Genomic DNA, 15,023 nt, shown 5'->3' with positions numbered 1-15,023 from the left:
TAATCAAGAAAAATAAGCAATTTTTCAAGAAGCCCTCAGTTTGGCAGCATTTTAAAATTGATCAACAGGTACCCAGACAGCAAGCAATTGTACCCAGACAATTGTTCTGGTTTATACAATTCAGGTATCGGCGTGGTCTTAAAGATAAAGATAGCACTAATGGGAAAGTCCTATAGAAATTAATAGAGAAGGAGATTCCTGCTGTAGAATAAGATCTCCTTCTCCATTTCATTCTATAGTTTTTTAGAGTAATTTATATGGAATATTATTGAATTAATTCCTACTCATTCTTGTAGGACTTTCCCCTAAGGAAGTGGTAGTGGTGGTGGTGTGAGCGGGGGAACAAAGTAAATGGCCAGAAATACTCCCACCCCTAAATCCAACTGCTTTATTTAAGATGCTCAAGATAATTTCATGAATCATAAGTAACACTTTCAAGTACAGAGCAACCAATGAAGAAGGTACTGTAACATCCACTACTAAAACTTCCATGGCAAACAACATAGTCCTAGTCTCAGCACATCTGGCAAGGAGTTTTGGTTCGCTCCAGGGCATACTCAGTATATTATAACCTTTGCCCTTTAAGTAGCACTACAGTATTTTCTTTCTCACCCATTTCATGACACTGAACCAGCCTGTGCAAAATTAAATCCTATTTAGTTGTTGAAGGTAAAAGCCTAAACACATGGCAGAGTTCAGTCCTACAGCATGGTACCTCCATTTCTTCTCATTGTTCTACTGCAGGCACTTTGTGTTCTGAGGAGCAGAGTTCATCTTCAGTGCCTCTGAAGAGAACATAGACAGAGTGCTGAAGAGAAAAGGGTTAGAGTTTCATAGGCCTAGTGTCAGCTCTAACTGAACTGTGGCACCTAACTGCATTAAATCCTGTTATAAATCATCCCCAGTGCAGCAGCACCACAGTGCCCAAAATACCTTGCACTTGCAAACTGCATTCTAAGGGAGTTTGGGTGCAGTGAATTATATGTTGTACTACACAAATGCACTTGGAAATAAGGCAGCAGGCTGGCTTCTCTGCCAGACCGACATCAGTGAGGGTGCTGGAAATTTTTCTGAGGCTCACCATAACGCAACCTGAGCACGTAGGGCCCCATTCAGGCAATTGTAAGTATAAGTGGCTCCAACTCCATTTATTGGTTTACACTGATACAGTATGTGTTCCAATCCCACATGGAAGTCAGTGGAGTTGCATACACCCACATCAGGTCTCGATTTGGCCCCTAGTGTTAATTTAGTGATACATGGTTTCCAAACAATTAATAAGAAAGAAGTTTATTCTTGTTCATTCACCATCTTTAGCTACATGTTTCTGCTGATCTGTACCCATGTATTACTGCATTGAATTGCCATAGCTGAGCAGAGGGCTGGCAGTGAGTGTTTCATTGTTTCATCCAACTTGAGCATTGCTTTAGTTTTTCTTAATAAAGCGGAAGCCAGGGATCCCCTCCGTGGGCTAAAACAGGGATTAGATAAATGGAACTTTTCAAGGCAAATTATGCACTTGAGTTGACATTCCACAATGCTATACATGGCAGAAATAAGATTTAGTGTGCTCTTGCCAAATCTAGACCAGTTTTCGTTACAGGATAATAAACAATTAATTTTGGGCTTTTTTCCCCTCAAACTGGAAGCTTTGAAAGTCACTCTGTAAATTATCATAAAAGGCCCAATTTGTAAAGGTATTTAGGTGCAGATTTTCAAAAGTGCCAAGGAACTAGGCATCTAGATGCTTTCAAAAATGCCACTAGGAGCCAATCTGCATCTCCCTGGCCCAAACTGCATAAATTCGATCAATGGGACTATGATTTGACATACTTTTGGAACTTTTAGTGACTCAGTCTCCTTTCTCCAGGAATCCATAATCAAATGCATATTTGTGAAGCACAAATTCGAATACTGATGTCAGAAATGGGATAGCACAGACCTTTAAGGTCTCTCCTCTACTTTGTGTATTGTATCAAAAATAGGGAGTTGAATCACTTGTGTGTGTTCGTACTACAAAATTGAATGGCTGACCTACCACAGAATACTAAATATTTTTGTTAGACAGTTGTGTCTGACTTTTAACCTTACAGCTCCTGTTGAGAATAAAACCTGTTTGGATAACCTTGTTAGCCTCATTAATCTGTTGTTAGATCCTTCTAAATATTCATTGATTTTGTGGAGATTATAGTAACTCTGTCTGGAGGGAATTAAAAACAAATTGAAATTAAAAAAATTACAGTAGCTTTAAAGAGCTCATCAGTCAGACAAAAGCTATACCACAGAAAACTTAACAGAATCAGAAGAAGTTGTGGGCCACAACCTAGGAAACATCCAAGACAGATGCATACCTTTTCCCAAGACACTCTGCTGAAATGGTAGGGTATTGGATTCATGGAAAATGAGTGTCTTTTACAAAAGCCATTTTGCGAGCATACTTAATTTAGACACCCACTAGTGGACTCTCCTTGGAAAAAAGTTAGTAAGTCTAGCACTTTAGAGCTACCGTCCCTTTAACTAGAGCATGAACTGGTTCAGATTCATTACACCTTTCCATTTCTTCATCATCCTAATTATGTAGTGATATGCGTTCAGTGTCTTGCCTCATTTAAATTCTCTGAAAAAGTAAATTTTGTAAGATCAATACAGTATTTCATTCCTGCTTAAAAGCACACAGGAATCTGGGTTATTTACAACACCTATTGTTCTCTGTGCCATACAGACTGCCAAGAGGACATCTGTCAGCTGAATGCCAGCAGTACCTTTACAAAAAACCTCAATCTTCCTAATAATCCATCAACACTTTTATACACCTCATCCTTAGCAATCACCAAAGGTATAAGCAACTTAAAACAGCAGAACCTCTTCTGACTTTCTAAGAATTAGCACTGAAAATATAGTTTTAAAGATCACAGTTTATCAATCCCCAACAGTTATTTGTGCATTTTCCCTAACTGACTGATAGTTTGAGTACAGCAGCAGATTATTCCAGTCCTATGATTATTATTCTCCCAGAGCAGAAACTTGAAGAAAGACACAGGATGTTAATAAACACCTAAAGAGGAGTTATTACTACTTAGTAGCAATTTAATATGGAAGCTTTTGGCCAACAGAGCCTACTTTGACCACCCGCACCCTACACCCCTTTCTGTTTGTAAAGGCTGGCTTGAGGAGCAACTCCTCCCCTTCCCCTTCAAGCCAATAGCATCATGAAAAACAGTGCAACAAAAGCTTGCTCATGGATCAAGTCTGTTTCTCATTTATGCATGGAGACTTTAGTCTGATCCATCCAGACCACAGAATTATCCTGCAGAATTCACATAGCTAGTCTGCCACTACTGTAAATTCTATAGTTTAAGGAGCTGATGGAAGACATGGGCTAAGGAAAGAGAATGGGAAATCTTTATTAAAAAACAGACTTTTCAAGAAAGCTTCCACTCGGGGGGGGGGGGGGGGGAGATCACAATGGTAAAATAATGGCTTGAGGCTCCTTACAATCAAGTGCTATGAAATCTACTGATTAAAGGCAAAAATAAGAGTCAGATATTTATTAGTAATTAATGATTAATTATTATTATTATTATTATTAAGCATTCCTTTTAAGATAAGCAACACAGAAGATACAAAGCAATGCTGAAACTAAATTGTGTTAGAAGTGTCTGAACCCAGCTACCATACATAGGATATTGTACCATGCTAGCCACAGACTTCACATAACCAACATTTATGCCTTGACCAAACAAGCCCCTTTTGAGCATAAAAGCTACTGCACCAGATTCTTGATGTCCATCTATCAAACTGGCTTTTCCAGAGATCATCACACAAGTTCGTCAGAAATTAAAACTGAGAGCTCAAAAAACTTCTTTCAGCTTGTTTCTAAATTACCCAAGGAACAACTCTGCAAAGAGTTTCAAGATCCTACAAGCATTTCTTTTCCTAGCCCCAAAAGAGCAACCAATCCCTCTTATCATCTAACCAAGTTCCTCAAAGCACCTCATGTGCTGGGGAAATTACTTAATTTAACAAAGCTGGACCCAGGCATACTTCCCTTGTGGACAGATTCTTTGATTATCTTTTCGCTAAGGGCCTACGGTTGTGATATTTACTCAGGTAGAGAATAGTAACCCTCGCCTGATAACTGCTGGATAACCCAACACAATGCCCCATATCTCTCTCTATTAATTCAATTACTCCATGCCTGTTTCATAACTCATCTAAAGACAGCTAGCTAGACTAGGAGCTGACATTGGAAGGTACAGTTTTACAAAGGAGATAAGCAGCTAGTGCTTGCTCACCTGATGGATAACAGTCCTATTGTATGGCAGTAAAATATAGAAAGCTTAGACATCTAGTTAAAGCTAGTGTGAAAAACCAGATACCAATTTAGCACTCCTAGTAAATAAATATAAATATTTTATTATAAATAAAAATTGGGAAACATCCAGGACCCTTATAACTGAAGATAGTCTTAGGATGACAGAACACAGAGGGGCTTCATTCATAGACAACCCCTTATCATCATCTTCCCCACCCCAGTGTTAGAACTTTATTCCCAGGATTCTTGCTTATTTCACAGCTCTCCCTGCCAAAATCCCACTGTAAGATATCTTGAGGAATAGACTATTTATTCATGCTCACCTGAATATTTCCTTTCTTCAGACAAGACAGGAACAGCCTTTCCTTGTTATTTTTATGAGGAAGGTTATGGATATCAAGATAGCTGAAGAAATAAAAAAGAAAATTGGTTCCTGTGCTCTGTGGCTCTTTAACAGCTGGAACATATTTCTGAGATAGTGACTGACAGATGTGGTTCTACCTTCAAACTGCTAGGAGGCTAAAGTGCCAGTGTAGGATCAGGGGACCTGGCAATGCATAATAATGTTAATATCTAGCTCTTATATAGAATTTTTTATCACTGGATATCAACAGTCTTTGCAAAGGAGGTCAGTATAATTCATCTCCATTATCCTCTATCACAGATGGAGAAACTGAAGTAGAAAGAGGTGAAGTGACTTGCCCAAGATCACCCAGCAGGCCCGGGATATGGTATAATGGGTAGAGCACTCAGCCGGCACTTGAGTTCTGGGTTGTATTCTCAACTCTGCTACTGGTTGCTGCGTAAACTTGGGAAAGTCACTTCACTGGTCTGTCCCTCAGTTTTCCCATCTGTAAAATAGGGATAATGATATTGACCTTCATTGTAAAGCACTTTCAGATTTATTGATGAAATGTGCTATATAAGACCTAGGCATTATTATTACAAATCAAAAGATGAAAAGTGATACATGCTAAATATTAGTTACCCCTTCTGACTTGAGTCCTTAGCTAATATTGGGGAGGAGGGCAGGTTGTTTCTCTTAGGAAGAGAAATTGACAATAGAGTCAGATATTTCTTTGCTGCCATCTTGTTTATTTACAAAGAATATACAAAATCCTATTTCTCTGAAAATGGTAGGAATCAAACAACAAGAGGCAATTTATCTGCTCACAGTTCCAAGCCTCTTTCCAGCCAGCCGCCTTCCCAAAAAGTTCTTCCTCTTAGCTTTCTCACAGAGCTATGTTCCAGTGCTTCTCTTGCTGGCTGCTTCTGCCCACAGACACACTCCACCACCAATCAATACTAAGCCTCCTACATTTGCAGTCAGCCCCTAGCAACACACAGAGCTCAATTTCTGACTGGCTGCAGCCTTGCATGTGGTCTGTGTTTTGAGTAGTGCTTCTGTTGTTTCAGCTATCTTACTCTAAAAGTTGCTTCCTATATTTATCCTGAATAGAGAGCTATCATGCACCAGCTTCAACAAGGTTTCACCCAACCTCCAACATAGCACTATTATTAATTAACCCCTGTTCCAGGTTAGACATGGTTCCTGCCACTAACAGCCAAACAGGTTGGAAGCTGTTAGTTTCAATAAGGCTGGATATTATCCATATCATTATACTCTCTGAGTTCCAAGGCCAAACAGGAGTCACTGGTAAGTACCATCATCACATGCTGATCCTTGCCCAAGTTGCTACTAGGGTAATGAAGCAAATAATATGAAGACAAAAGCCTCTTTGTCATGCCACTACTGCAGACATGGATCTACTGCCAAGGTCCCTGGCTTTAAAGTACAGCTATGGAATTGTTTCAGCTATTTCAGGCAGCAGCCAAAGAGATCATTACAGGATGCAAACATTAGTGAATCCCTTGGACCACTTCACCTGTGAGGTTTGAGCAGGTTGAATCTCTCTAGTATAAAAAATCAGCTCATCTTGGCTAACCTCAGGATATTCTCTGCATTTACTGGGATCTGGTAATTAAGGCAGAATTTCCAAAGCCTCCTTGTTAGATCAGCTAGCACCCAGGAGAAGGGGTCCTGCATCTTGCTAACTAGACCACAGGGAGCAGAATAGCACACCCACAAAGCTGACCTATTTGATTTCACGGCTGAAGAGAATCTCAGTATCACTCTTCCAATCCAGCTATCGCTATACTTATAACCAAAACTGAAGTTCCTCCTTGACCTGGATTTAAGGATTCTTCATAAGACATCCTTTGAAGAACAACACCCCCAACTCCAGTGATCCTGAGGATGAAGAGAGAAGTTTGGGTCTAGCCTGATCATTCACAGACACCAGCTTCACGTTTAACACATTTGTAAAATTAACAGGCTCAAAAACATAATGCTTAATGAGACCACCTAATCTCATGAACAAAGAGTACCCAGAGTCAGGCTAAGTAATCTGTATCTACCTGCGTGTTGACAGAAGTACTGTCAGTTACAGTCATAGCAGTCTTCGCTATGGTGTATGAATATTGTGTTGCAGATGCGCTCTTTTTGAATTAAACAAAAAGCTGAATTTCTTCCCTTGTGTGATTATTAAAACTAGGGGCAATTTCACACTATGGGTGGCTGGTCACAACTAGGTATTTACATTCTAATTTCAAATGGCTGCAGCATTCCACAGTTCCTAAACTGTCACAGTGTGTGGCTATGCCCCATGAAATCACTGTCCCACTCCTACCATTGAACCTGAATCATTTCTGATTGCATGATTAGGTCTTAGGTACCATTTATTCTCAGATATGTGTAAAGCCCTCTGAAAAGATGTGAATCAGGAGGGCATATTGCTTGACTAGATTCTGCAATGGGAGCAATAAAAAGACCCAAATTGCTTGCTTGCTGCAGACCTCCTCCGTTTCTGGTTGTGTATAAAATTCACCTGAACTTCATATTGCTATTTTGTACTGAAGGGGATGTATTTGACAATAATCATTGTGTGCTGAAGTTGAGCCATGACAACTTTTGTTTTTAGCATGCATGTCAGTTTTGTTCTCCACTTTGAGAATACATAAATTGATCCCATTCTGCAATATTGACAATTTTCCTCACATCATTTAACCTCATGAGCCATTGCTGCAGGCAACAACGTAGTGGTATCCAGCACAGATTTCAAAGCACACTCACTTTTCAAGTACATTTTTGAAGATCAGTGTCCGAAATGAAGCGGTAACTCTCAATTTATTACACATCAAACCGTGAAGAATCTGTCAAGCATCTCTAACATGCTGCTAAAACACACACAGTATAGAATTTGTCCATTACATTGCATATTAAACAGCTAAGCTATATACATTTTCACAGGTAGTTTTAATTTCAGGTGACCTACATATTTACACTCTTTACATACATTTCAAAACAGCATTGGTTAAACATGTACCACAGTATGTTACTTAAAATAACATTTTAAAAAATATGTTCCTTTATAAAAGGTTTTTAGCACAATGGCAGGTCAGCTGAGAAAAGCTCACATCACAAGTTTGTGGATAAAGAGAATACCACAAAACCCTATAACCTGTACAAGCACAAATATTCCTCACAATACTTTAAAAAAATGTGTTTTAAATGAATTGATTACATGGACTTAATTTTTGTTCAGTGGATACAGGTTTTATCACAATACTGATCCACGAACTCTTGTGCTTTCCAAGTGGCAAATATTCTATGGAAATAAAAAAATCTCTGAACAACATATGATATAAATTAGGTGAAAGTATCTTTGTTTCCCATTTCAGCAGAGGAATCAAAGTTCACGACATGTCCATAGGGGGCCAAATGCAGTTCATCCTGCTTATTACTTCTTCCTCTTAGTCTCTTCTCCAGTGTCTAGTTTGCGTTTCTTAGCAGAAGTTGGTTCATCTTTTTCTTCATCTTTAAATAAAACATGGTGTCAATTAACGCAAGTACAATATGTGAACTCAAGCTGGAAAGTTAGATGTGTTGTCACATACCCTAGCCTCTCACCAAACCAACTTATTTTTCCCACTTCTGAAGATATGTTGGAATCACACACACTAGGACTGGCTGATAACATCCTCACTCTTGGAATGGACCAAAGTGATAGTAGGAAAGATTTATTATTTTTATTATGGTAGTGACTAGGGGCCAATCATGCTAGGCATTGTACAAACAGAAGGAGATAGTTCCTGCCCCAAAGATCTAACAATTTAAATAAGACAAGACAGACCAAGGATAGGAAGAGAAATATTACATGCAAGCAGAGAGTGACGGTCTGCAAAGGTCATGTTTGTTGTACAATTTCTTTTTAATCTTTGGTTTCAGAGGAACAGCCGTGTTAGTCTGTATTCGCAAAAAGAAAAGGAGTACTTGTGGCACCTTAGAGACTAACCAATTTATTTGAGCATGAGCTTTCGTGAGCTACAGCTCACTTCATCAGATGTTTACCGTGGAAACTGCAGCAGACTTTATATACACACAGAAATCATGAAACAATACCTCCTCCCACCCCACTGTCCTGCTGGTAATAGCTTATCTAAAGTGATCAACAGGTGGGCCATTTCCAGCACAAATCCAGGTGGAGGGTGAGAAAACCTGGATTTGTGCTGGAAATGGCCCACCTGTTGATCACTTTAGATAAGCTATTACCAGCAGGACAGTGGGGTGGGAGGAGGTATTGTTTCATGATTTCTGTGTGTATATAAAGTCTGCTGCAGTTTCCACGGTAAACATCTGATGAAGTGAGCTGTAGCTCACGAAAGCTCATGCTCAAATAAATTGGTTAGTCTCTAAGGTGCCACAAGTACTCCTTTTCTTTTTTTAATCTTTGCGTGGGATTTTGTTAGGAGGGGACACAAAGGAAGGAGAACAGGACAGTGGAGAAGAGGGAAGGAAGAAGGGGAGCACGCAGGGCAGGCAAAACGAAGAGTGGGAGGAAAAGGGAGCAGGAACAAACAGCCAATCAGCACATGGGAGAGAATATTCTGAGTGAAACTGTAGAAAGCAGTTGGATGCCATCCTCAGATGATGATGCTCCCTTTGTCAATCAAGCTCTCAATGAGCAAGCCTAAGTACCTGATATCAGAGACAATACTGGATGTTTCACAAGAAACATTTTCTACTTTTAGCTCTGTTCTTTACAGCTTGTCTTGAGTTATTCTCACACACAAGCACAATACATAGTTGACAAAAACGAACATTCAATGACATATATGGCCAATTCTTCCAACCTACGGTATCAAGATGTTTAGGTGCATGTATTATAGATGCCCTTCTAAAAAAAACAAACAAAAAAAACTTTCATTTACATAGCTCCTTTTATCCTGAAGTACTTTGCAAACATCATAAATACAAATAACCTGGTCTACCACTGAAATACAGCTACTTCTGGGTTGAAACACAGCAGTAGTTCTCATAACTAAATTTTCTTTTAAAGTTTTGAATGTAAAACCTGTCTGAAATTGTTAAGAGTAAAAAAAAAAAAAAAACTACAGACTGAATGTTAAAAATATTCTGCAGACCCTGCCATTACTTCTTCATTGAAGGTAGGGGCTGGATTCATTTTGCTGATGTGATGAGGAGTGGAGCAGACCATTACAGTGCCAGCTTCAATTCATGCCAGGAAAGACATGATGCACACTGAGCTAATACTATGGATCTAACCTTGCCGCTGAACCACAGACAACATAATTTTGTGAAGAGAGGAAGAAAATAAGGCAGCCAGATAGTATTGCTCTGGCTTAGAGAGGTACGAGAGGAGGAAGAACAGCAGGCCACCAGTGGCCTTCTCCCAAAGATCTCTACAGCGGAGCCTGGTGACATGCACCACCTTATTTGTATTTTGTATTACCATCGCTCTCTCCAGCACAGGAAGCAGCACTCAGCAAATCCACTTTTTATTCACATTCATGTTAAGCTTAGTACATATGTGACTGTGGAAAGCACGGCCATATTATGTCACAACTACCTGGAGAAGAAAGAGCAATCAAAGAAACATTTAATGTAGGAACTGAACTTACTCTTGGTTCATTAAAGCAGATAGTACATTTTTAATGACTTAATAATTAGAGGGCGGGCCTTGAACTATGAGGCCATCAATGGTTTCAAGCTTTGATTTATGAAGTTTGGATGCTTTAACTTTATATGGCATCTATCCTATGAGCATCTTGACCCTTTATAATCAGGTATGTATTGCATTATTATTATTTCATCCCTTTTTCCAAGTTAAAAGTTCAATATAACAAAACCAAATGTTTGATAAAAGAGAAGCTTCAAACAGGATTTTGGAACAGCAAAATATGAGCAAGAGAACACTTAACGACCACAAGAGCAAGAGAGACAATTAATGTAACTAAGCTCCCTGGGACTGCATCCTGAAACAACCTATAAATTAGCTCTATAGCACATGGTTGCTTGGAAAATGGTTTATTTGTCCCTTTCTGGTGAGTTTCTGAACACTGGCTTAGAAAACAAACTAAAATCATTATGATTTTCATCCTAATAAGAGGAAATTTTATAACAGGATTTTATACATAATTCTACTAGAGCCACTGGTATAGGACTAACTTACCATATATTAGATATTGCCTGTTTTGGAGGAGGGGAAAGAAGGAAACCCAGGAAGACCAAACTAAAAGCAGATCACATAATACACACCCAAAAAGAACCATCTCTTTTTACTTTTCAGACCCTTCTAGGATTGCCAGGAGCCCAGTTTTCAACCAAAACACCTAGTCAAAAAGGGACCCTGGAGGCTCCAGTCAGCACTGCTGGCCAGGCCGCTAAAAGTCCAGTTGATTGCAGAGGCCAGCTCTTGGAAGTGGCCAGCATGTCCCTCCAGCTCCTAAGCGCAGGGGTAGCCAGAGGACTTTGTGCACTGCCTCTGCCTGCCCTGGACCTAGGAACCAGAGGGACATGTCGCTGCTTCTGGGAGCAGCCTGAGGTAAGTGCTGCCACCCCAACCCCTTGCCCCAGCCCTGAGCCCCCCTCCCACACCCAAAATCCCTCCCAGAGTCTGCACCCTAACCCCAGTCCTGAGCCCCCTCCAGCACCCCAATCCCCTGCTGCAGCCTGGTGAAAATGAGTGAGTGAGGGTGGGGGAGAGCAAGCAATGGAGGGAAGGGGGATGGAGTGAGCCCAGGGCAGAACGTCTGGCAGGACAAGGGTGTTTAGTTTTCTGCAATCAGAAAGTTGGCTAATCCTTCACCAGATTGGATAATTACCCACCTGATTCCGAAGACTCGTGCTCCTCTTCTGGTAAAAAGTTAACTTTGTTTGTTTGCTGTGGAGCATCATCACCATTGTCCTCATATATGTTAGACCATTTTATTGCCATATCAAGCTCAGGAGGTGGTGGTGGCTTCTTTTCCTTAATACTGTAAATCTCAGGTGGTGGTACTGCATTAGTCTTCCACACTTTGAATTCCTTAGGAGGCTGTTGAAGAGACCACCACCGTTTACAACAATACATTGCAACAAAGCAAAGTGGAGCAGAAAGCGAGAGCTTCATATGTCATCAAATCAAAGGAAATCTGATCTCTTGATTACCAAAAATAGTCACCCGAGGGGCTCTGGTGAGACTAAACAAGAAAGAGCCTTTCCCCTAAAACAACAAAGGGGAAAACCAGAAAACTAAACGCCATGCCCCCAGCCCAAAGAAAATAGCAAAGATTCAATAAACTCTGTGGGGAGAAGCCTGAATTAGAGCCCTATGTGGGACTATTTTTTAATCCCGCTCCTGTTTTACCCCGTAATAGTCACTCCTACTGCTACCCAATCTGGCTGCAGGGCTCTACCCTGACGTTCCTCCCTATCAGGAAGAGAGGTTGGCCATCTCACCAGGGTGCTGTTCCAGGGCCTTGCTCAAGGGCAGTGATTTCTCAACCTGCAGCCTGTATGCAGCCCAATTAGCAGACAGCTGGGGCCCAGCTGTGTGCTAAAAAAAATTCAAATTTTGCTGATCGGGTCTGAAAGAGGGTGGGGAAGCTGAGGGGGAGACAGTGTCTGGCAGCCCAATGGACTCGTGAGTGCCGTAGGGGGGCAGGGTGCAGAAGAGTGGGTCTCTGGGCAGGGTTGTGGGGATGGGGTGCACCTCCAGGTTTTAGGCTACCCTCCCTTCTGTAGAGGGGTCTCTGGGCTGGGGGTGCTGGGCACAGGGGAATGTGGGGGTTTATTGGGCAGCGCGGGGGGGGGGTTGGTTCTCGATCTAGGGCCCACAAGGATAAATAGGTTGAGAACCCCTGCTGAAAAGGATCACCGTGTCTTCGACTAGCGGGAGTCTGATAACTCTGGAGCCCCCCGCCCCCAATGGCCCCTTGGCTCCTAGGGGGCGGGAGAGTCTCCGCTCAGCTGTTCGCAGGGGCCTGGGGCTCACCGTGGTGCCGCTCGGGCTCACCGCGCCCAGCAGCCCAGGGCCGGGAGGGCCGCACGCAGGGCAGGGCAGGGCAGGGCTCGACCCCAGAGCCGCGCCGCTGGGGGAGGCCGCGCGCGTTACCCCGGAGCCCCCACACGGGGCCGCCCCGGGCCTCACCTCCTCGGGCGCCCGCACGACCCGACGCTCCCAGTCGATCTGCTTGTTGAGCGGGTTATAGAGAAAGGATGGCGGCCGGGAGACGTTCCGGAACAGCTCGTCGGGCCCGGGCAGCCGCGGCTTCCGGCCCGGGCTAACCCCGGCCGCCTCCCCGGCCGCCTCTCCCCCAGCGGCGCGCGGCTCCTCGCTCTCGGCGTCCGAGCTGGAGCTGCTGCTACTGCTGCTGTCGCTGCCGTAGGCCGCGAAGTAGCCGAGCGGATCCTTCCCCTCCGCCGCCATGGCGGGGCTGGCACTGGGGACACCCCGCCGGCCGCGGAAACCCGGCCTGGAACCAAAGGTTCCGGGAGCGAGAGAGGCCGGCGGAGCCAGGCTCCCCCCGCGGCCGACCGCCAGGAACGCCGCCCTCCCCGAGGTAGCTGCCCCGCCGTCCCCGAGCAGCGGCTCCCTCCCACACCGGGGTCCCGCTGCCCGCGAGGGGGCGGACACCCCGGCGGGGCTCTGCCCCGGCCCGGAAGCGGAGGGAGGAGGGGCCAGGCCCTGAAGAGGCCGCAGCTGGGCAGCCCCAGGGAGCGGAGCGGTGGGGAGAGCTCAGCGGGCGGGAGGGCGGGGACTGTTTAGCGATCGGATGGGGGAAGATGCCGGCCGGGTACAGGTGGCCCTGCCCCATCGTTTTCCTCATCATGGTGACAAAACAGCGAAGAGGACATTCAAAGACACGGCTAGAAAACCGATTGAAAACGGATCAAAGGAAAATGTGGTTTCCACACCACTCTTCATTAACCTATAGGACTCATGAAAGAGGCGTAGTAGATATTGAAGTTGATGAGAACATGCACAAGTAAGAGTAGGGATAGACAGCCTTGATTGACTGCTTTGAAAATCACAAGTCTCTCATGCTTCAGCGTGTACAATAGGCCGGTCACTAATTGATAAGGGCTAGTGCATGGGTTCTCAAACTTCATTGCACCATGAACTCCCCCTTGGACAACAAAAATTACTAGATGACCCCAGGAGGGGAGACAGAAGCCTGGGGTGGGGGGTGCAAAGCAGAAGGCCCACTGCGTGGGGGGCCCCTGTAACCTGAGCCGCACTGTTGAAGGCTAAAGCCCTGGGACCCCAGCAAGTCTCAGCCAGCCCTGGTGAACCCATTGAAATGGGATTGTGACCCACTTTGGGGTCCCAGCCCACAGTTTGAGAACCACTAAGTTAGTGTAAAAAAGCCCTCTGGGTAGGTTATTCCATAACAATCGATAGTAGAATAAGCTCAAACCCTTTATTTTCATGTGGATTCCAATAAGCTTATTTTATTTTTAGTGTTCTCTTATTAGCTTCAGGCAAATAGACAAATTTGGAGTTAGAGTACTCCTATATTTGATGGAAAAACTAAGAGCCACTCTATTTTGTTTGCCTCAGCTGAGATCTTGTTTGTATTCACGAGTAGGCTACATTGTACAACAAAGGCAAACTTATTGGAGCTTACATTTTACAGTTATTTGATTCAACACAGGAGGTAATGCTGAGAAATATATTTGCTTTAAAAAAAAAAAAAAATATATATATATATATATACACACACACACACGCTCACAGACCTTATCTAGAGAAGAATAAAAAGCGTGTGAACTAACAGTCTAATGAAAAAATCTAGTATAGACAAATCTTTAAAACAGGGGTTCTCAAACTGAGGGTTGGGACCCCTCAGGGGGTCATGAGCTTATTATATAAGGGGAGGGGTCACAAGCTGTCAGCTTGCATCCCAAACCCCACTTTGCATTCAGCATTTATAATGGTGTTAAATATATAAAAAAAGTATTTTTAATTTATAAGGGGGGGTCGCACTCAGAGGCTTGCTGTGTGAAAGGGTCACCAGTACAAAAGTTTGAGAACCACTGCTTTAAAACATGCTAAACCGGTCACCTCTGTAGGAACTTAAGCTTTAACCCAACCACTTAGCCTGTGTTAAAATATACAATGCTTTCTCTACACTAAACTTTTCAAACATGTTCTAATATGTTGTTTGAAAAGTCATGTAAATAAGGCCAGTGCCGCCTTTTTAAAATTCTACCTAGCTAACACCCTTAACACCTAGTTTAACAATTACTATCACATTAGTTGAGGGAGATTAAACACCTAGGTTATATAACCACCTAACTCCACTGTAGAGATATTAAACTGTGTTTACCCTAATATTAAGGGGTGTATCGAAATCATTTTAG

The 15,023-nt window shown here is 42.9% G+C and overlaps 1 protein-coding gene across 1 annotated transcript; it reads right to left on the bottom strand.

Annotated features, from left to right (window-relative positions):
• Nucleotides 1-7,483: 7,483 nt before the first annotated feature.
• C8H1orf52 (chromosome 8 C1orf52 homolog) lies at nt 7,484-13,344 on the bottom strand. The gene is made up of 3 exons (XM_073357193.2): nt 12,808-13,344; nt 11,505-11,712; nt 7,484-8,192 (listed from the first exon to the last, which is right to left on the bottom strand). The coding sequence occupies exons 1-3, from the start codon at nt 13,084-13,086 to the stop codon at nt 8,116-8,118; spliced, it is 564 nt and encodes a 187-aa protein (XP_073213294.1). The 5' UTR covers nt 13,087-13,344; the 3' UTR covers nt 7,484-8,115.
• Nucleotides 13,345-15,023: the final 1,679 nt, after the last annotated feature.

Source organism: Lepidochelys kempii, chromosome 8 (genome assembly GCF_965140285.1).
Source record: "Lepidochelys kempii isolate rLepKem1 chromosome 8, rLepKem1.hap1, whole genome shotgun sequence".
NCBI classification, from domain to species: domain Eukaryota; kingdom Metazoa; phylum Chordata; order Testudines; family Cheloniidae; genus Lepidochelys; species Lepidochelys kempii.
This window is presented reverse-complemented; position numbering and strand designations above follow the sequence as displayed.

What these genes read in the sequence shown, in the direction of transcription:
- C8H1orf52 (XM_073357193.2), bottom strand. Translation starts at nt 13,086, where the DNA reads ATGGCGGCGGAGGGGAAGGATCCGCTCGGCTACTTCGCGGCCTACGGC. An exon ending in TCGTGCGGGCGCCCGAGGAG is followed by an intron (nt 11,713 to 12,807) that starts GTGAGGCCCGGG and finishes TCTCTTCAACAG; the next exon opens with CCTCCTAAGGAATTCAAAGT. An exon ending in GCACGAGTCTTCGGAATCAG is followed by an intron (nt 8,193 to 11,504) that starts GTGGGTAATTAT and finishes TTTTATTTAAAG; the next exon opens with ATGAAGAAAAAGATGAACCA.